Here is a 21,689-nt window from a genome sequence, read left to right as displayed (position 1 = left end):
ATGTATAATTTATTATACATACATGTATTTTTGAGTCGTAACATTGCGTGACGATGTGAATCAAATGACCCACGTGTTGAGCACGTGTTGCCATGGGTCAGGAACCTGATTTCCTGTCAACCATTCACCATTTTCTGATACAACTCTATTCTATAATTAATTATTTCCGTAGCATGTACATACCAGAGTCCGTTACCAAAAAAATACCACAAAAATTAAATCGGCAACGAAAAAAAAAAAAAAATCATTGAAGCGAGGGGAAAAAAATATCAGGTGAATTTAAAGAAAAAGATAATCCATTCTGTGTTCCCAAAAAAAAAAACGTTTATGTGTATAATAATGATACATTCATTCATCTACCCTTAGCCTTAGATTCTTGGAAAAATGGTTTACGTATAAATTTTGTTTATAAAGGAAGGTGCAACTCCACAAGGAGCTAAAGTGCGAGATCCGTTGAGAGAATACAACTAAAAAATCCCGAGTATGAGGCCCTTACATCGCGATAGGAATAAGAATGAGAATGAGAATAAGAATAGGGAGTTGAGTTTAGTTGGTTGAGTAAAAGGACAAGGTAAAGCTAAAGCTAAAGGTAAAGGGACTGTAGTCTGTCTTTCTCTTCGGCGCTCAGGACCACTGCATCAGCAGGTAGGCTCGTTAGCGAGCAGGTAGAAGTAGAGGTTCTACCTTAACTCCCTAGCACAATCGAGAGTGGTCTCTTGTTCGCTTCGAAGGTATACCGGGTGTCTTAGGACCACCAATATCCATTTACCCATCGGCTATTTTTCCTAAGGTTCATTTCAACTCAAACCTCCTGTCTGCTTTCATTTTTTAAAATCATTTGTCACTAAATATATTTATAAATACGAGGGTTCAGGCAGAGGAACCTCCTGAGCGATTTTTCCCAAAGTTTCCAACTAGCTAAATTGTTATCTTCATGGTGAAAAACGGACTTCGTTCATCTGAACATTGATATGTCCGGATGAAGGAAAAGGCCGCAGTTAAAAAACTACAGGGGTTGGTGACTTGGTTTTTTTTTTTTTCTTTAAAGGTCTTGTTGGAACAGGATGGAATTGTTAATAACTCTAAGGGGGTGAAAAGTTTCTTCAATGACTACAATAATTTTTCATAGAAAAAAAAAAAAAAAAAAAAAAAGAGTTATTGATGGTCTTACAAGACCTCTATAAAAGACAAAAGTGTTAAAATTTAATATTTAATTACGAATTTATGCAAGAATTGAAATAATCTCGCACACCCGTTAAGCAATAAGCGTAGAAAGGAGCCAGAGAAATGAGAAAAAAAATATATTCAAACAGAGGGAGACAGTAGGCGTTAAAGTGAGTTCTTGAGAGCAAGAGAGATGATCTGATATGGTGTAGCTGTGTTCAGAAAGGTATTCGTAGCAAGTTCATGGTGATGCAGCCTCTTGTTTTCTCTTGGTCTCGGTATAGTAAGTCTTATTATTTTTTATTTCACGAATACTCCCTAAAGTAAGCTTCTTTCTCCATCTTAGCATCCCATCCTCAACACTACTGCCTTTGGTTTTAGTCTTTAATCTCAAATTTACCATACACTACACCATACACCCTACAATATATGAATATAACACCATATTGTACAGCTCGGCTCCAGGCGATCTAACATAAACGGCCGCCTACACGCGAACTCGTCAATTACTTCGCACAACGAGATATCATTGGCCTGAGTTGTTAGTTGTTAGCCAGGCTTTACATTACATTTCAGAGCCCAGACGTCTCGTATGTTAAATTTGTATATTTACAGTAAGCCCCAAATTATATATTGCATTTTTTCAACATTTTTTTTTAATAATTGTTATTATAAGTAATAATAATAGTTCTATTTAAAAGTAGAAATCAATTCTGTTGTTACAATTAGGTGTTACATCCATAGAATTATGTTTCTTGTTGGGAATTTAGTGTAAATATTGATAAAGATAAAATTGGCAGACAATTAGTGAATAATTTCAAATTGGGTCCTTTTGTTATCTTTAAATTTAATTGCAGCTACAGATTATGGCTCGAGAATTGTTTATCCAGGATTTTGGTATTGCGTTACACATGTGCATGAATACATGTAATAATAATAATAAAAATAATAATAGAACAAGTAAAAAGGTTTTTAAGTAAACAAAAAATACTGAGAAATAAAATAAAAAAGTAATGAATGTATACGGTTGTTATAGAAGTTTCAAATGTCTCGTTTCGGCGAACAACTTTTAGACCACCGTCACTCTACTCGGCCATTCCAATCACCGGATTATTAACCACTTGAGTGCCCGCTAGCTGCTGCTTATTCTACTCCTCCTTTTTAGTTGTAAACTTTCATGTATGTGTGTATCTTTACTAACTAGACATACATACACACAGCTACGTATTGTAACTAGTTATTAATCTCATTACTTCTTAAAATAGTAATCTTGAAAATAGTTTTTTTTTTTTTTTTTTTTTTTTTTTTTTATATATATTGAAATTACTATAAATTTTAATGAAAATTGTTATTTGAAATGTTTACGGAAGAATAATTCAATTTTGGGAAAGAAGAAATTTTAAGTATCAGAATAACTAAACGAATATAAATATAAATAGGCAATAAACTGCAGTCGCGGTTGTAAATTAGTCGGTAAGATTAATTTAAAATGCAAGTAATTTCAGGGTTGGTTGACTCTTAAGTAAACTTAAGTATCTAAGTGCATAAATCTAACCCCGAGTACACATTTTGGCAGCATGTGTGACAGTAAATGTTCCAACAATTAGTCAGTTTCACCGAAACAACTTAAATCTGCCCGAAATCTCCATCAAGCGACTTCAAACAATCTCTTTACTACTAATTACAATTATTTTCCGTACAGATCTATGATACTGCTACTAATTATTATAGACGAGTATTTCTAACAGATTTCTTGTTATTGTAGAACAAATAAAAAATTTTTTAGGAAAAATAAACAGTAAACCTTCAATTCTACTATTCCAAGAGGTTTTAATTCCAAGAAATTTCTCAACTTCTTTACAAATAATTTTTTATTAATTTCTAAAGAAATAACTAAAAATATTTTACCAATTTTTGATATTCAAAAATTTATCATGGATAAAATTTAAATTACTGTATTTTTCCTTAATAATTCTTTAAGCAATTACTTCGTAAATTTGTATAAATCTGAAATTAGCTTCATTTTTTTTAAAATTGTGAATTTTTATTATGAATGTATCACAAAGAGAAAAGTATTAAAAGTAATAAAAAAATTGAATTGACTCAGAAGACATAATTAAAGAAAATTATTTCCTTGAAGAAAAAAAGTTTTCGAGCTAAGATATTTTATTCAAGCTGAAATCAACAATTTTTTAGTTTTATTCAATGAAGAAATTAGAATTACAAAAATACAGTTTTGTAATTACAGTCATAGTTTAAAAAAAAAATTTTTTTTGATCTTTTTTATAATTTATTTGTTTCAGAAAATCTTAAAAATGATTAGATGTCTGTTATCTCAGTATTATAAATTCAACTTTACATTCCACAAAATCAAAGTCTTTAAAATAATTTATACATTTCTTCTTTATAGAAAAGCTGATTTTTCTTTAAATGTACTAAATTTCTACCAAAAAACTCATAAAACTTAAGTCAGTAAATTATTTTTTAGTTTTATTTAATAAATAATTCAAATATTACCAGAATATATCTTTAAAAAATTGTATTTAAATTTTTCTTCAATTTTTAACCATTAAATTTACTCTAAAATTTTCTTGACAACAATTCATGTATATTTGTTGATTTCAGTACTATAAATTTTTCTCGTTTTAATTATTATTCTGACGAATCAAAAAAGTCAAACTCTTCAAAAACATTTCTTCAAGTCCACCATTTTCATAAAAAATTTACCAAATTCCAATCAAAGAAATCAGCTAATTTCACATTTCATAAAATGAGATATCAAAAATAAAAACCAAAAAAAAAAAAATGACTTACCAAAGACCGGACTGAGATCAGACCTCGAGGAGGCCTTACTTGCATATGCAGCTCCCGCAAGCGATCCCTTTTCCTGAAAAACATCCTTTATAACTACAAACTCAAAAATATAAAAATACTTGATAATATATCACTCGCACCTCTGATTCGGTGAGATCGATAAGCGAGCTCTTCTCCTCGGTAAGGTTCTCGGAGGACCTCTTCTCGTCCTCGCCCTCATCCTTGAAAACCTTGACCTCGTCCTCACTGCCGAGATCATCTCCGCCGCCGCTGCTGCTCACGTGCGGCATTATTCTGTTAATAACAAACCGCCGACCGTCCGCCGACGGGACCGATCGGGCGTCGTTCCACCAGCTTCTTCTTTTATTTTACCGCACACACTTTTCCACTTTATAATATATATGAAACAAATATTTTACAACAATACCTACAAGTATAGCAGTAGAGTGAAGAAAGGGTTAGCAGAAAGTTAAATTTAATTTTTAACAATTACTTAATTAATAATTAATTAATATAAATCGTCACTTAACCTAAAAACACTGCACCTTATTTTACAATGGCTATTCCTAAAAACACTTGTTACATAAAAATCAATTCTCTAATAAATATAATTATTACTATTTCTTCATTCTCTTCTAGCGAGGGTGTACAGACTAGGACAATCTGTAGCACAATACTGAAGAAATTTATACTTATCACTGAGAAGAAATGAAAAATTGTACATGACGGTGCTCGAAGAAAACGTAAGTCTATTATTTTATTTAATAATTATTTTTATAAAATAAAAACTACAAATTTTTTTACCGAAAATAAACGGAATTCATATTTCACTCAGATCAGGAGCCAGAAAACACTTGGGCTTTTGTTTCTCTTACCCGGTATCGTCGACACCGTTGACACATCACACAGTAACAACAACAACTTTGGATCAGCACTGCGAGAATTCGTCAGTAACCCGCGGCATGCCATACTGCCAATTGCGCGGCAATATATCTTCTTTCTTTCAATAAATTTTTATTAAAATAAAAAAAACTAATTCTTGGAATAATAACAAAAATTTCTTCTCAAAAAATTAAAACTTTAGTTACATGGTAAGTATTTTTTAAAGTTGTTATTATTATTATTATTATTATTATTATTATTATTATTATTATTATTATTATTTTTAATTTTACTAATTTTATGTTTCTTCTTTCAGATTTAAAAAAGCGCCGAGCAGTTAAAAAGTTATTATTATTGTGAGTGTTATTTTATTATTGTTTATATTTTATAATAAATATAAAATAACAACACTCGCGGTGCGCTCGACCTGGATGCTCGGTGCTGACTGCCGGCCGGATAGCTCTGCCACGGGCGGGCGGCTCTCCCACGCGTGGACCAATCACGACGACGGATTCGCTGCGCGGCTTCCCTCCGCGCCGAGTATACAAAGAGAAGAAACTGAACCTCGGAACTCGGAGAGCGAGAGAGAGAAGCTACTAGTCAGTAGTGCCAGCCATGAGCATTGCCAGCCGGTTGAACCGAAGATCCGCGAGCTATTACGGAAAGCCGCGAACTTCAAGCGGTATGTATTTATGTGTATAAATAATAAATATATCTGTATTTGTAATATATCTGAGTATTATGTGTGTGTGCTGTTGTAGATATGTTATATGTTATATGTTATATGAGACCGTCATATGTAGTCATTGCACCGTCATATGACGTTACGAGAAATGAGTAGTCCATTTAACTCTACTCGGGGATTTTATTTGCTGTTTGGACGATCAACGACCACCCAGTAGTCCGAGATTTACACTTATTCAAGATAGATTTTACTTTGGAAATTTAAATGGAAAGGGCTTGGTTTTTGGAAGTGAGGTTAGATGCAAGTATTATAGAAGTTTTGTTGCTATGAAGAATCTTTTTTTTTTTAATTTGAGGTATGTAAATGAAAGTTTGGATAGTTTTGAAATAAATTTGAAAAATAATAGTGCTATCACAGGATCAATTACAAATAATTTAATGAATAAATAAGACGGAATAAATCTATTATCTATTATTATTATTGTTTCTTTATTCATCGACCATGAAGTTGAAACTTTTTGCGGCCGTCCATACAAAAATAATACAGAGTATAGCATTTTATGAAAACAATCAGAAAAAAAAATAGATGTAAAAATAAAAATTGAAAGTTTAAATATGTTATTAAAGTCCAAATTATGTTTGAACAGTTCAATCAACGTAAATCACTCAACCTCATTGCAAATTGCATTTATCAAAAACTTAAGTAATAATGTAATATAATGAAACAACATAATAAAATATCAAACTTTTAGTAAAATATAAATATAAATATTTAGAAACTCAGATCAAATATCAGGTATTAATTGCACAGTAGCTTATGATCTATTCACACTCAAAAAGTACTCTATAGAACAAACAAATCATTCAAAACTGCTCCAAAAAAATTGACTATCACTGAAAAATATATAAAACCGTAAAAAAGCATAAATTCTTATCAAGACTTTTTTGATAAAAAATTTAACCATAAAAATTCTTTTCAAAATAATAATTTGCTCGTCAAAAAATTTTCCTTACAGATATGTAACAGTTTAGGATTTTTCTTATTGACAAAATTATTACAGAAAAATTAAAATAAAAATTCTAGATCTTGAAGATTTAAAAAACTACAAGTGCAATTTTTTAAAGATATTAAAGATATTTTTTTAATTATAATGAAAAAAATTAAAAAATTATGTAACGCTTGAGAATTTCAATATATAATTTAAAGTATGAATTTTTGTTTGTGACATTAACAGTATACTTAGATTTTTTTTTAATATAGAATGAAAAAAATTTTTAAAGTTAAAGTTGGAAAAATCATTACAATTTTATTATTATTTATTATGATATTTTCGTTGTAGTAATTATTTATTAAAAAAAAAAATAATAATAAGATGTTTATCAACTTCAGTTTATTTAAAAAAAATTACAGATATCTTATAATTTGGGTTTTTCTTAATAAATAAATAAAAAATTTCTTAAATGATGTCTCTGAAAGTTTCTTGAGCCAAGAAAATTTCTTCTTGCTCCAAAATAACTTTTATATCTTCCTTGAAATTTTCTTGTTGCAAGAAGTTTTTTTTTCTGTGTAATAATAATTCATTTTTTTAAAAGAAGCACAAAGTATACACAATATTTCTACGATAAAGAGAAAATTCTTCGTTTCTTGACTCAAGAAAGTTTTTTCTTGTTTTAAGTCTTCTAAAAAAAAAAAATATAATCGATTTGATTAAATATTGTTTTTCGTGAATTAATTCCAGGATCATTTCTTGATAATAACGATAGATTATGAAGAAAACTTGACGAAAATCAGACTTTCAGAAACTCAAAATAATTATTGTTTTATATTTTTCTTAATATATTAATTAATTTGAAGCTTTGATTGATTTAATTAATTAATTTGAATTTAATTGATTCATTTAGTTTTGGTTCAAGTAGAATCGAACGATTAAAAAAAAAAACTTATTACTCTGCCAAAATTATTAACTATTTGTAAATATTTGTATTGAGTGACCCTTTCATCGGCCTATATAATTGTTGAGTCTTAATAGAGGAAAATAAATTAATACTGATCTAGTACACGGAATTAAGAAAAATAGAAAAATTACATTATATAATGTGACGTAGCGCTCCGTATAAAAAAACTGGAAAAATTACAGTTTTAAATTGTAATTATTACAGATTTTGTGAAAATCACATTGTAAAAATGTAATTCTTCCATTAAAAGCTCTGAAAATTAAAATTTTAAATTTGAATTTAAAAAAATGTTATTTCAAACTGTAATTTTTCTAGTTTTTTTTACGAAGTGACGCTTATTACTACACGGAAAAAAGAAAAACTTAAAAAATTACATTATAAATAGTAATAAGTGTCCTGTCGTATTCAAAATAAGAAAAATTACAGTTCGAAATAACATTTTTCTAATTCAAACTTTGAATATTAATTTTCAAAGCTTTCAATGTAAATATTACATTTTACAATATAATTTTTATAAAATCTTTAATGCTTAAAATCTGAAACTGCAATTTTTCCAGTTTTTATCACGAAGCGCCACGTTATATTATATACTGTAATTTTTTTTTTTTCCGTGTATTTATAAAGTAGTTTTTCGATTTTTCTTTGTCTGTAATAATTTGTATAATAAAAGAAAATAGAATTCAAATTTGCGCGCGCAAGCGCGCGCATGAATTTAGGATTTGCATATATTTTTATGCTTTGATATATTTGACCAATCACGTTACGAATAGTTTGCTTACATGATATATTTTTATATTTTTCATCTAAAATTATTAGAGTGATATGATATCTATTGGATATCTGTTAATCTAAATTGATTTTTTAACTTCTAAAAACGATACACATTTTATCATTTTTAGATTTTTAACTAACATATTTAAAAGACCTAGTTATTGACACTGGCCTAGCTATTTTATTTTAATTAAAAAAAAAACAACTCTAATAAATTAATAAACATAATTTTTAAGTTATAAACTTTAAGATGATTGGTTTTTTGAGAATATTTTATTTTTTTAATTAGAATAAAATTGCAAGTGTCAAACAGCTAGGCCAGTGTCAATAACTGAGTCTTTTACATTATAAAGAATTATTATTAAAAAATTCTACTCACGAAAATTAAATAGACTATAGATGGTATGTTTTTTTTTTTTTTTTGTAGCTTACTAATTAACTAAGTTACAGGTACATTGAGGAATTAATCGATTACTTATTAAATAACATAATACTGAGAAGAAATACTTTTTCTCAATATTATATCAGCCAAGCAAATAATGTTCTTATTAAGTAAAGTAATTAAATCGTTTTCTAAATAAAAACTGCTAAAAAGTTTTATTCTTTTTTCTGTTTTAGATTTTAAATTCCAATGTTTTCATCAAGCTGAGACTAAAATTCAAAAATTGACATCAATAATTAATAACAATAACATTTTTATAGTGTATATAAATAGTAAGTACAGACGTATTGACTAAATACGATGTCATGGACCATCCATACGCATATATGCTTCCGATATATGTCTAGTTATATACACACAGATATATACATATATACAATATATCTGTCCACTGAAATGGAATAATTTGATTATTGGTGATATTAACGCTGTCCACTCGCTACCTCCCAATTTTCGTATTTAATTAGCATCACCACTGGCCTCTGTGTACTCTCTGTCATTTTCTATCGCGGCTTAATTTGCAATGCTAAAATTTACTGCATTAATCTTCTTAACAATCTTGTATGTTTAAATTCAGTGAAATATTTTTTTCCGCTTGAAAACTCACGTGAGTTTGAGGTTTTATTTCTTCTGAAGAATAACTATAATATAAATAAAATAAAAAATTAGGAAAACGGTTGACCCTGAAGGCCATCTCTGTAACTTCCCACTACTTTTGTAATTAAGCGCTAAAAATTGCGCTTATTACATTTTTGAACTCGAAGAGCTCAAAAATATAATTTTGATGTAGTTTTGAGCTCTCCGAGCTCAAAAGTCTGATAGAAGTTTTATAAAACACTATTTTTTGAATTTTCAAACCGCAATAACTTTTGAATGAATGAACCGATTTTCACGCGGTTGGCGGCATTCGACGCAGTTTTTCAAATTCTATGATACATTTTTAAACAAAAATTGATAAGACCGGAAGCTTCGGTGTAATTTGAAAAAAACGCTTTTATTCGATTTCTTTCGTCAACGATAACTCACGAACGAATCAGCCGATTTTGACCGGCTTGATGGCGATCGACGTGGTTTTTTGATGTTAGGAGCTGATTAGTTTTTGGAATTGATCGATCAAGCCGTTTAAAAGTTATTAAAAAAAAACTTGATTTGAAAAAATTTTTTTCATAGTTTTTTTAAGATTCCTCAAAATCTACCGGTCGTAATCGATCCAAATTGTATTCAAAATCTAAGTTTGGTCAAGCCCTTTCAAATGACATCAACCGCGATCAAATCGGCCAAGCCGTTCAAAAATTATGAGAGGTTTACATACATACACACATTCATGCATACATACAGACATACAGACACCATCGCGGAAATAGTCAGGGAAGCTTCCTAGGACCTCAAAACGTCAAGATCTGGTGAAAACTCGATTTTCGGAAAACGGGGTAAAATAATAACTTCCCGATTTTTGAAAATTTTCAATTTTTTTAGCGGGAAGTTTGAAATTTGATTGATCAATCAATTAATTGATCGATGATTGATTAGTTGATATTACAAAAATCCGTTACCATTAGAGTTTGTAGAAGGTACCTAAGTTCTACTAAAGAGGGCAGACTAGACTGACTAATATGAGATATGAAATATTTTAAAAGTTCTTTTTTGTTAATTAATTTGTTTATCAAATTGGCTAATTAGTTAATTGATGCATCGGTAAAGCTATAAATGGTCAGAGGTTTGAATGATAAATTTATCAGGGAAATTAATTTAACAAAGTGATAATTTAATAAAAATTATAGTTATAAATTACTTAAGGCATTGCGTGCAAAGTAATGAGGTGTTGGATAACAAATTATATGAGTAATTCATAAATTATTTTTTGTTTTAGATTTTTTGCTGTATATTATTGACAATGACGTTTATGTGTGCTGTGAAATGTTTACTGGTTTGTTCCATGTTAACAGATTTATTATTATTTTCTCGTGATTTATTTTAATGACGCTTAAAATAACGTGAATATAGTTAACAAAGAGAAGATATGCAGCATTTTTATAGTAAAAGTACTGAAGACAATTTTTTTTTTTAATTAACATATTTAGTGATGGTTTTCAAACATTAATGTATCTTTTCGCTTTTTTTTTGTATGTACAATATGTACTGAAATATTTAATGCAATAAAACTATAATTGCAGTTAAAGTACAAGTGTGATGAGATAATGACCGTATGAATAAATTAAGACTCATCCAATTTAATATTATTACTATACAAAAAAAAGAGTTCACTTGAGTCAAGAAAATATTTTTCTTCTTAATTATTTTCTTGAGCGAAAAAACAAAATTTTTTTTGACACAAGAAATTTCACTTATTCAAAAAAAATTAATTCTCTTGCTTTAAGAAATACGTATCTTGATCCAAGAAAATTTATTTAAGTCAAAAAAATCTTCTTGTTGTAAAAAAATTTAGCCTCTTGCTTCAAAAAATTTAGTTCTTGATAAAAGTAAATTTTCTTGCCTTGAGAAACTTTTCTCTTGCTCCAAAAAATTAAACATCTCGATAATATATTTTTATTGACTACCATGTCAAATTGGCGGATCAAATAATATTGAATCATTTTTTTTTTTTTCAATATCTAAAATAGTATAAAATGGGCATCAAATATTCAAGAGAAAAATTTTCTCAAGGTGAAAATTTTTATCCCAAATAGCTGATCACTGAAAAGACTTGGACGCAAACAAAACACCTTGTAAAACTCACTCGCTATTAATATTTTTTTAACGATAGTCATTCATGATTTAAATAATTGAGAGTACACATAAAAAAAAAATTTCTTGAACCAAGAAAATTATAACGAAGACCGAAGTTATTTTGGAGCAAGAAAAAATTTTCGTGGCTTAAAAAAATTTAACTTCGTTCAAGAAATTTTCAATCTTCCCTAAGATTTTCTTGATTTAAGAAAATTTACGCTTGACTCAAGACTTTCATTCTTTCTGTGTAAGGAAAAATTTTTAACGAGAAAATTATTATTTTGAAAAGAATTTTTATGGTTAAATTTTTTATCATCAAAAAAGTCTTGATAAGAATTTGGGCTTTTTTACAGTTTTATATATTTTTCAGTGATAGTCAATTTTTTATATTAGGTTTTTGGAACAGTTTTGAATAGTTTGTTTGTTCTATAGATTTGTTCCGTCTTATTTATTTATTAAAGTATTTGTAATTGATCCTGTTTTTTTTTTTTTTTTTCGAAATAATACTGTGAAGAGGAAAAGAATAGGAAGTTACGGTTAATTATTACGTGAAGCGATTCACATTCACGTAACAGGATACTTGATGGGAAAGGAATATGGAGAGGATCTTCTTAATGTGAGTTTATAAAATATGCGAGAAACAATTCAGATAGCTCGGACTGGGATTCGAACCCAGAACCTTCCGAAGACATATCGGCTACTCTACCATTTGAGCTACCCGGTCTATACTAAATTTCTCTTTCGCTTATTCTCTCCATTATTTTTCAAATTTATTTCAAAAGTATCCAAACTTTCTATAATGCGATCAGAAATATCAAAAAATCATTAAGCTTAAATTTTCTTAATAATAATTTGTAAATCTTGGCAGTCGCATAGTGACTGAAGGTTGCTAGGAATTATGAAAATAATAATAATTATTATTATTATTCTATAATTCCAAAATACTCATTGAAAAATAAATAAATAAATACAATATTTAAAAACTGTTACATATTTCTTCTTTAAAATATTAATCAGCGCAAGTATTTGTTGAAACAAATTAATATGTATTGCATAAGATTAATCAAAAAAAAAAAAAAAATGTGACAATACTCAAGTAATATTGATTGACATTGAAATGTATAATATTATAATATATCACTGGTTTAATAACATAATCATCCAGGACCGTTATGATCAGAACGTGGTTTTATTTTGTAGGCAATGAATAATCAGATTCTAATTCCGATGCAGTGTTTTTTCTTGAACTCATATCGTGTATACCCAAATTATCCATTGAAAAGGTAATTTAAAAAACTCTGAAATTTTTGAAAATAAATATACATTATTAAGTAAGATATTTTTTTTTTCAGATTAAAAACAAAAATTTAAAACTACCTTTTGGTTTTTTTTTTTTTGTGATTTATCAGGTCATGATTGCAGCACAAAAACCTTTAAATTTCAAAGATGAAAAATGCGCGTTAAAACCTGCACTCATCCGCATTACATCACCTTCAACAGTATATTTAATATAATACGTATAATACATGTGAGTATGTACCTGCCATATATAGATATACAAATACATAATGATAATATACAATATATGGTATAGAGTGTATTATATACAACATATACAAAGAATAAGTAACGCTCGCACGCTCAATCAACTGTGGTGTGGTGGTATCTTGTTACCTTATGCTTATGCTTATGCTTGTACCTTACCCAGATGCCCAGTTTGCGTTTGACCACGCTGCAAGAAACATCATTATTTATTACTTATTGCTCATTACTCATTACGTTATTTAATAACTATTATTAATACATTTATTGCCTTCATTTAATTCACTTATTTCATCAATTATGTTTATCTGTCCCAAGTGTAACAAACCTGTTTATTTTGGTAAGTTTGTTTTATTGCGTTTTATTTATTTATTTTTTTCACATTTTTATTTTTTTTTTTCAATTATTTTATTGACGGAATTTATTACACCTGTAGTATCTCGTGTATAATTTTATTTTGTTTGAGAAAATAATTATTATTGATTCATGATAAGTCATACGCAGAAAAAAAAAATTTCTTGAACCAAGAAAATTATAAGGAAGACCGAAGTTATTTTGGAGCAAGAAGAAATTTTCTTGACGTAAAAAAATGTAACTTCACGGAAAAAATACGTTGTAAAATTTATAGAAAAGTTTGTAAAATTTACAAAATTCTATCTATAAGTCGACTCATGCAATATTTACAAAACTTAATAGATTATTTTTACGTGGTAAATTCTGTTATTATAAATCTATAAATTTAATAAATTGAGTCTATAATTATAATATAACTTTTTCTGTTATTATTACTGGAAATTTATTGTAATGAATTAAAAAGCATTACTTGAGTCAGCATCATTGCAAACTAATTTATATCACGGTTTTGAATTTTTTCAAAAATTTTAATTTTTCTGATTTTTTACAGTCTACTTCAAGACAAATTATTTTTTTATAATCAGTCAAAAAAATTTGTTCACATATAATAAAAATTTTAAATTTACTATTAACAGATTATTATTTACATTTTTAATCAATAATCAAACATAATTTTAATTCAAGAAGTTACTCTGCAACGATCACATAATATTCTTATAGCCCTGAATAAAAAAAAGTATTGAGACAAAGAAAAAAGTATTGAAAAGTATCGGATTAACTAGGAAACCAATACTTTTTTCTTTGTCTCAATACTTTTTTTTTTAATCAGGGAGATTTCATAGTATTTATCTGTAAATTTTACAAAAAAATACGTAGTTTTCACGTAAACTCACAAGTAATAATTATACTTTTTTTCTGTAAATTTTAAAGAATATATACTGTGGAAATTTTGAAGATTTTTTTCTGTAAACTTTACACAGTTGTTTTTTCCGTGTTAGTTCAAGAAATTTTCAATCTTCCTTAAGATTTTCTTGATTTAAGAAAATTTACGCTCGACTCAATACTTTCTTTCTTTTTCTGTTCTAATATTTGGTGATATAAGATCATGTAAATTTTTTTTTTTCAAAAAAAATATTATTATTAATTTTCTTATTGCTTTTATCATAATTGTTATTTTTATTATTATTTAACTCTTCAAATTTTAGTAAAAATATAATTTTTAAGAATTCCGGCCTATTATTATTTTTTGTTTCATTTTCGCGTATGATAAGTACATGGAACGTAGTACTTGCAATCTATGGGAAATTGGATTAAGAGTAAAAAATGATTGAATTAAAAAATTTGTAGGATTAGTCTCAATATTCCGGAATTCTTCAATATTTTCTTAAATTAAATTATTTTTTTTTTCTTGCAATTAAATAAACTTTCATTTATTTTTTATATCAAGAAAACAATTGAGATTTTTAATAAATATTGATAATTCAGAACAATTAATGTAAAAAATTACTGTTGTAACTTTGAATTTATTTTTAATATGTTCAAAAAATTTAATAACTACTTTATTCAATAATTGAAACGGAAAATTTTATTTAAAAAAATTAAATTAATACTGTCAAATTTTTTACAAGTAATTTGTCACTTTTTTTTTTTTACATTTTCTGTTTAAATACGAGAATTCAAAGCAATACATTTAATGTATGTGTACACAACAAGATTACAGAAAAAAAAATATTAAATCAAAGATTCTGGATTAAGATAAACTGTAATACTCCAAAAGTATCAATGATCTCATATATCGTGACCCTGAACGGTGAAAAAAAAATATATATGTATATATTGTGTGCCTTGACAAACATTATGTCACTCCAAAGGCTTCGTCAGCTGTAAACATTAATGTTATTAAATTGCTAATATTCAAATTATAAAATAGTAATAATAATAATTTTCTAAAAATAATCAATTGACTTTCTATAACAGTAGAAAAGTTTATTCTAGCACACAAACGGTATTTTGTACTAAATTGTCTAATTGTCAAGATATTGTTATCTATATCTGCTAAAAGTAACATTTACCTGCATACATATACATAGTATGTAAATAATGTTGGAGTAGGCCGTTAAGAAAAAAAAATAATATTAATTACTAATATTTTAGCAACGTAATTTTATTTCGTTAGATTTCTTGTTCACTCACAAAGCTATGGCTGTTTAAAAACATATTTAGAATAAGATCGCTGTTGAGCAATCAAATGAATAACAAGGTCTTTGTACTCGGTAATTAATTTTTTGTGAATATTAATTGAAACAAAACTGAGATTATCTTGAAAATACTTCAGTTGAGCCTAAGGCTTTGTGTCAATATTCTTAATAATTTAATGTATGTTATTTGATAGAAAAAAAAATCAAACGGCTAAACATTACAATTTTTAAATTACAAATATAATTAATTTTATGTTAATAATCTTGACACGATAAAAAAAATTCTTGAAGAGCATTATTAATGTAAATTTTTCTGTTGTATCAAATTTCCTTAATGAATTAATATTGATTATTGATAAAAATAATAATTAGATTATTGAGATATCAAACGACATGAAATTCCAATTTTTAAATTACAAATATTATTAATTATCTTACAACGATAAAAAAAAATTTGTAATATGATTGATTCAATAGGTCCTTCCTGCAACTTCCCGCTAATTTCAAATGTACTAGAAATTTGAATAGCGCGCTACGCGCGCGCCTTAATTTTGACCAATAATGAATCGTGGCCCGTTTTTTGCGAATTTCGACCTATGACCAATTTAAAGATTTTCATTTAGAGGATAGTGCTCCAAATCTTTACCTATTACGACGTTTTTTTTTTTATCTCTTTTTTATATTTTTAGATCTCCGAGCTCCAAAATAGAATTGTTACACGCTTTTGAGTAAAATTTTCAAAAAAATAGTTTTTTTACAATTCGCTGCAATTCTTACTTAGTAAAAAAATCATTAACTAGATTTTATTTTTTTACTTTTTTCAGTACTCAAATCTCTTTACGATAACTCTCCAGTTTTTTTGTTGAATAAAAATTTGAATTTTAACGTGCTAAAAATCATCTCAATTTTTAGCTAAGTAGAACTACTTTTCAAAAGTCTGCAATTTTTTTCAAATTTTCATTTTCTTAATTTTTTCGGGCTATTAATTAAGAAATATTTTATAGTTTAACAAATTTTTTTTTTCAAATTAATCTGGAGCAACTTTTTTTTTGTCCCTGGGAAGAGAATACCCAACACCTTTAAAAACATTGAAAAATTTTTATGTTTACATGGAAAACGTATAAATTTTAAAATAATCACTGTTATAGTTTTTTTTTTTTTAATTTTCTGAAAAATTAACTTTTTTAGACTTATAGCAATAAACGAAACAAAAAAAAAATTTTCCAAACTACCAAAAAAATTTTTTTGAAAATATCCAATAAGTTTTGTGATAAATGTATACAAATGGACAAAAAAAGATAATGACTTAGATTATTTTCGTAAAATTTTAAACCCTAGTTAAATTTCAATAAAACAAAGAACTAAAAATGAAAATAACCACCAATTAACAATTATTGCGTGTAAATTATAAAAATCAAGTAATCACTTAGTAAATTTCGGAGTTAACAAAACAGAACCATTAGTTAATTAACTCCTAATTATGAATCCGTACAGTAGCATGAAGCTCGGGAAAAAACAAAAAAGAATAAGAAACAAAAACAAAACAGAACATGAAGTGTAAGAAGAGAATGTGTACAAAGATACATAGACAGTACAGATCGTCGGCATTTCCTTGCATCAGAGAGCCGACAGACTGCGCTCAGCACGCATCGTTGCGCCCGGCGTTAAACAATCGGTGGCTATGCGTTGCATATACATACCACCCCCTGCTCTTCCACCCTACACTCGTCTCTCACCGACTCATACAGTTTTTAAAATGTTTTTTTTTTACATGCCGGCAACTTTTTACATTTCTACCCCTTTACAGTGGCTTTAACTTTTTTTTTCTACTCCGATTCCAATTCAGATTCGACTCTTTTGGTTCTCCAGCTCGGGCTATATAATACAGCGCATAGGTAATCTTCCTCGGTTATTTTAGAGCGTACGTCTTTCGACTCTTACGACTCCTACGACTGCAGAAACTTCCATACTATGCATACTTGTAAGGATTTGTGAATGTGTGTGTGTGGGTGTTTGTATCTGACAAGAGACTCCTGCTGGCCATTCTTCACCGAAACGAGTTCCATCTCTCTTTTTCTCATTATTGCCTCGAACAACCAAATGCCGGGCCGTCAAGTTCTTTGTTGTAGTCCTCGCGGCCGGATACTTTATTGTTGTATGTTCTGTGGCTGTATGAGCACCGCGTCTCTGCATTTTTCGCTATTATGCTTTTTTCTCCACTGGTGTATCACCTACCAAATTTATTACATACTTTGGTATTATACAGTTCTACTATCCTACATATGTACAAACTACTTTTCAAGAAAAATATTTTTGAAGTTATACTTCTTTTGGCGCGTTGGAGAAAATTGATGAGGGTGAATTTTTCCGATGCGCGCGCACACCGACTCCCAAATTTAACAGTATGAAATTAGTTCTAGGTGGCATGAAAGTCGATAGCTATGTCAAGTTGTATATTCTAGTATTTTTGTACTTAGAAGTTCTAAGTTAGAATAGGGATGCACGATTCCAAAAGAAAAATCGATCTCGAGAATCGCGATAAATTTTATCGAAAGAATTGATCCTTAATAAAATCGAGTGTGAAAGAATCGATCCACTGATAATCGATCGTTTGAATGAAGGCGTAATTTTCAAGTTTAAAGAATTCCATATCATTATAATGAACTAATTTAAAAATTAATATGGCTTATACTAATGCATTTTCAATTATTAAAATAGACATTTCTTCTAGATTGAAAATAATATTTTATTGCACTTAATAACAGTGAATTATAATTTTTTTACTAAATGCTTTCTAATATTTAAATGAGTTAATTAATTATTAATTAAATTGATTTAATTAAATATTAATACTGCTATTAAATATTAATCAAATAAAAAGTATTATTAGTTAAATGTATATTTTAATAAAAAAATAAATAGTTGACATGGGAATTTTTCTAATGGTAACATACGAATTTTTTCTTTATTAACATGATAGAAATATCCTTGTGACATAAGAAAAATTCATTTATGACATGAAAAAAATTTTTTTTTTCAATTGAAAAAAAATAGAAACCGAAAAAACACCATTCTGAAATTTTCAGGATATTTATAGAAAATTTCAAAGTTTCATACGAAAGAAAGAAAAAAGAAATTAAAAATGTTTATCATTGAGAAATTCGGAGTTTTTTTGGAAAATCTAAAAAATAACGATGAAGATAGGTTTGAATAATTTTTTTCTATTTTTTTTTTTTTAAAGAACATTTAATAAAAAAAATTTTGAAAAAAACAACGTCCCGATAAGTCAATTTTTGAAAAAGTTATGGCAATTTAAGCCACACCGTCCATAATCTGCTGGATTTTTAATTTTTTCGAAATGTAAAGCAAAATTTGAAAAAAATTTCCTCGAATTTTTTTATCACAAACCGACTGTATATCACTGTTGTACTTTTAAATTATCTGAAATTGCTCAAATGGAAAATTGTTGTGTAAATTTGTAATTATTAAATTAAGTTACATAAATTTTAGTGATAAATGAATTTTTCCTATGTCGCATGGATATTTCTATCATGTTAATAAAGAAAAAATTCTTATGTTTTTTTTCGCCGTGTCCCACGAATATTTCTTTTAAATCAAGTAGTTTTTTCAACGCATAAAAATTTGACTCTAACGCTAATTACAATCCTTAACATTACTTAACTCCATGTACTGATGAATATCAACGAAACAATAAATATTTTTCTATGTCCCAGTCACAGAAATGCGGAAAATGAACGCGCAATGACAATACCTACACATATGAATATATGTGGAAATAAAGATTAAGAACCCATGGGTATCTATTATTTTCTCACGCGTCAAATAATTGCGAGTACACCCTAGATACTCATGGGTATTGCCATTTAAATAAATAATTACGAAATTACTAATGGATCCACATTTACTTGGCAGCATTGTTGCCGTCGTATCCTCATGACACCGAGTATAGGTCTATGTCTTTAATTATCCAATTGGAGGATTGAGAGTATCGAATGTATAATATATAATATATAATCTTTAATGTGGAATGTGTTAATTAATATTAATATGTGATAATAACTTATTAAAATAAATTACAGCGGAGCGAAAAACTTGCTTGGGAAAAGAATGGCATGGATCATGCCTCCGCTGTGAAAAATGCAACAAGACCATTGAAGTCGGAAAACATTCTGAGCATGGAGGAAAACCCTACTGCACCCTACCGTGTTACTCAGCTCTTTTTGGTCCTGCAGGTAATTTAGTTTATTTTAGTTCATAAAATATTGTTTTATCTGCGATGAAAAGTACATTATTTATGAATCTTTACAGGATTTAGAAGTGGAAGCATCAATAGTCATAGATACGACTAGTTTTCTTCATGAAGCTAATCTGTAATTCTATTATTATCCACAGATTCGGTAGAATCTGGTGCCAAGTTCCGTTCAAAAATTCCGTTGTAAACGGAGCGCCAGACTACCGACTGTGTTTACTGTAAGCATCACGTTTTTTAGAGGTTGCAAATTTATTTTTAATTCTACGGTCCTTTTTTTCCTTAAATTAGTATTATAACGGTAATTCATACCTTATTTTCCTGATATTAATTGATTATATGCAATTATAATAACAATTAATCTGCTTAATATTATTAAATTTAATCAGCACAAACTATAGCAACGCAAAAATTTCGATCCTGACTTTTTTTCAATGGGCAAAGTGATCTGCCACAGACTAAATAATTCGAGAATGCATAGTAATCCTTCGATAGATGGGAAACTATAGTTAAAAAAAGATATTTCGCAGCTTGGATCTACACTCGCCAGGATACACTGGAATTCTTTCTACATATACTGTAGCTTCAAGTAAACTCCAATCTTGAAGGGACTCACACACATATGTTCTAATGAACTACGGTGATTCGCTTACAATTACCTTCTTATTTCATTGCTTTGATTTACTTTAAACTTTTAGCGAGAAAGTATTAATAAATTCAAATTGAATGTGCCTAAAGGTACGGCAAATGAACGATACGGCTCCGGATGTGTACGGAGGAATATAAATTCCCGGGAAATTCAAATTTTACTCGAAAAACTTCGCATGTATACGGAGCCGTATAATAATAATAATAATAGTAACGATAATACTGAAAATAATAATAATGGTAATACCAATATCAATGTCATTAAGTAAATAAATAAGTAACTAATAAATATTCATTTCATTCTAAATTTTTTAAAAATATCGAGAGAATTGTTAATCAATGCATGTACATTTTTATTTTTATTTTCATCAATTCTATTTTCATAAATACTACGAACTATTAAAAAAAAAAAAAAAAAAAAAAAAAAATCCATAACAATTAACAAAAAATTTCAATACTTTATTAAAATAAAACTTATTATAAAATTATTAAAAACTACACGTTGCCCTTTTGTCCTGTGAGCTCTATAATTGAAATTACAAGAAATAAACAATTTGAAGTTGGAACAAAGGTTTTTTGTACATGGACAATCATAATCAGAGGTTATTCCCATTGGATAGTGTACCATTCTATGATTTTGTGGTCGTTGCCGATAGGTTGCATTGTTATCCAATCAAGTGGACTTCAAATAATTGTAATCTTTAGGTGAAAAGTCTTACAATTATGCGCATGGTGTATTGTGTCATTTACTTACAACAATGTCATAATAACAATAACACTAATAATAAAAATTATGAGACTGAAATTAATTATATCGGTAATACCAAATTGAGGTTAAAAATATCATTATCATTATTATTACTGAATGAATTATTGTTATTATTAAATTAATGTGTATTAGAGTATTAAATCCAAATCAACAACTTTTTTAATTCAAAAAAATGTTAAAATTTTTACTGTATATAAATAAAAATGTAAAATCCCCATTGATAAGCTAGTTAATTGATTGAAATCGAAGAGTTTACACGGGTCAGTCACGTTAAGTTTTTTAATGCTACTAGCTACTATGAGAGAAACAGAATTTTAATTTTTTTGTTAGGATTTGATTTTCAAAATTAACGAACAAATAACCTTTTATATGATAATAGCTTTACCTGCATTAATTAATTTATTTACATATTTCTAATTTTGCGCGGGAAAAGTTCAATTTTAAAATTAAGAATGTATTAAGAGGCGA

At 27.8% G+C, this 21,689-nt stretch overlaps 2 protein-coding genes across 3 annotated transcripts in view; one reads left to right on the top strand and one right to left on the bottom strand.

Moving 5' to 3' along the window:
* LOC141536900 (protein pangolin, isoforms A/H/I/S) overlaps positions 1-5,300 on the bottom strand; it is a 56,897-nt gene extending 51,597 nt beyond the window's left edge. The window contains exons 1-2 of the mRNA XM_074257689.1: positions 4,119-5,300; positions 3,979-4,051 (exon numbers count right to left, since the gene is read on the bottom strand). Of these exons, the coding sequence (XP_074113790.1) occupies positions 3,979-4,051; positions 4,119-4,268 (223 nt within the window). The 5' untranslated portion in view covers positions 4,269-5,300. The remainder of the gene's footprint in view (positions 1-3,978; positions 4,052-4,118) is intronic.
* A 7,855-nt stretch (positions 5,301-13,155) lies between these two features.
* Positions 13,156-21,445, top strand: LOC141536765 (cysteine-rich protein 1). 2 transcript variants are annotated; one of them, XR_012480795.1, is made up of 4 exons: positions 13,156-13,322; positions 19,635-19,787; positions 19,864-20,105; positions 20,194-21,445. XR_012480795.1 is itself a non-coding variant. In XM_074257482.1 (3 exons), the coding sequence occupies exons 1-3, from the start codon at positions 13,283-13,285 to the stop codon at positions 19,902-19,904; spliced, it is 234 nt and encodes a 77-aa protein (XP_074113583.1). In that variant the 5' UTR covers positions 13,156-13,282; the 3' UTR covers positions 19,905-21,445. The 2 variants fall into 2 exon arrangements, 1 of the variants encoding a protein (XP_074113583.1); XM_074257482.1 differs by having other exon boundaries at positions 19,864-21,445.
* Positions 21,446-21,689: the final 244 nt, after the last annotated feature.

This window comes from Cotesia typhae, unplaced genomic scaffold (assembly GCF_013202065.1).
Source record: "Cotesia typhae breed Kobodo isofemale line unplaced genomic scaffold, CoteBio_Ctyphae scaffold_45, whole genome shotgun sequence".
Classification (NCBI taxonomy): Eukaryota; Metazoa; Arthropoda; class Insecta; order Hymenoptera; family Braconidae; genus Cotesia; species Cotesia typhae.
The sequence above is the reverse complement of the archived record's forward strand: the minus strand, read 5'-3'. Positions and strand labels throughout refer to the sequence as shown.

Excerpts from the sequence above, each read along its gene's own strand:
- LOC141536765 (XM_074257482.1), top strand. The coding sequence starts at position 13,283 with ATGTTTATCTGTCCCAAGTGTAACAAACCTGTTTATTTTG. Across the intron at positions 13,323-19,634 it reads TAACAAACCTGTTTATTTTG|CGGAGCGAAAAACTTGCTTG; the intron begins GTAAGTTTGTTT and ends AATAAATTACAG. Across the intron at positions 19,788-19,863 it reads AGCTCTTTTTGGTCCTGCAG|GATTTAGAAGTGGAAGCATC; the intron begins GTAATTTAGTTT and ends GAATCTTTACAG.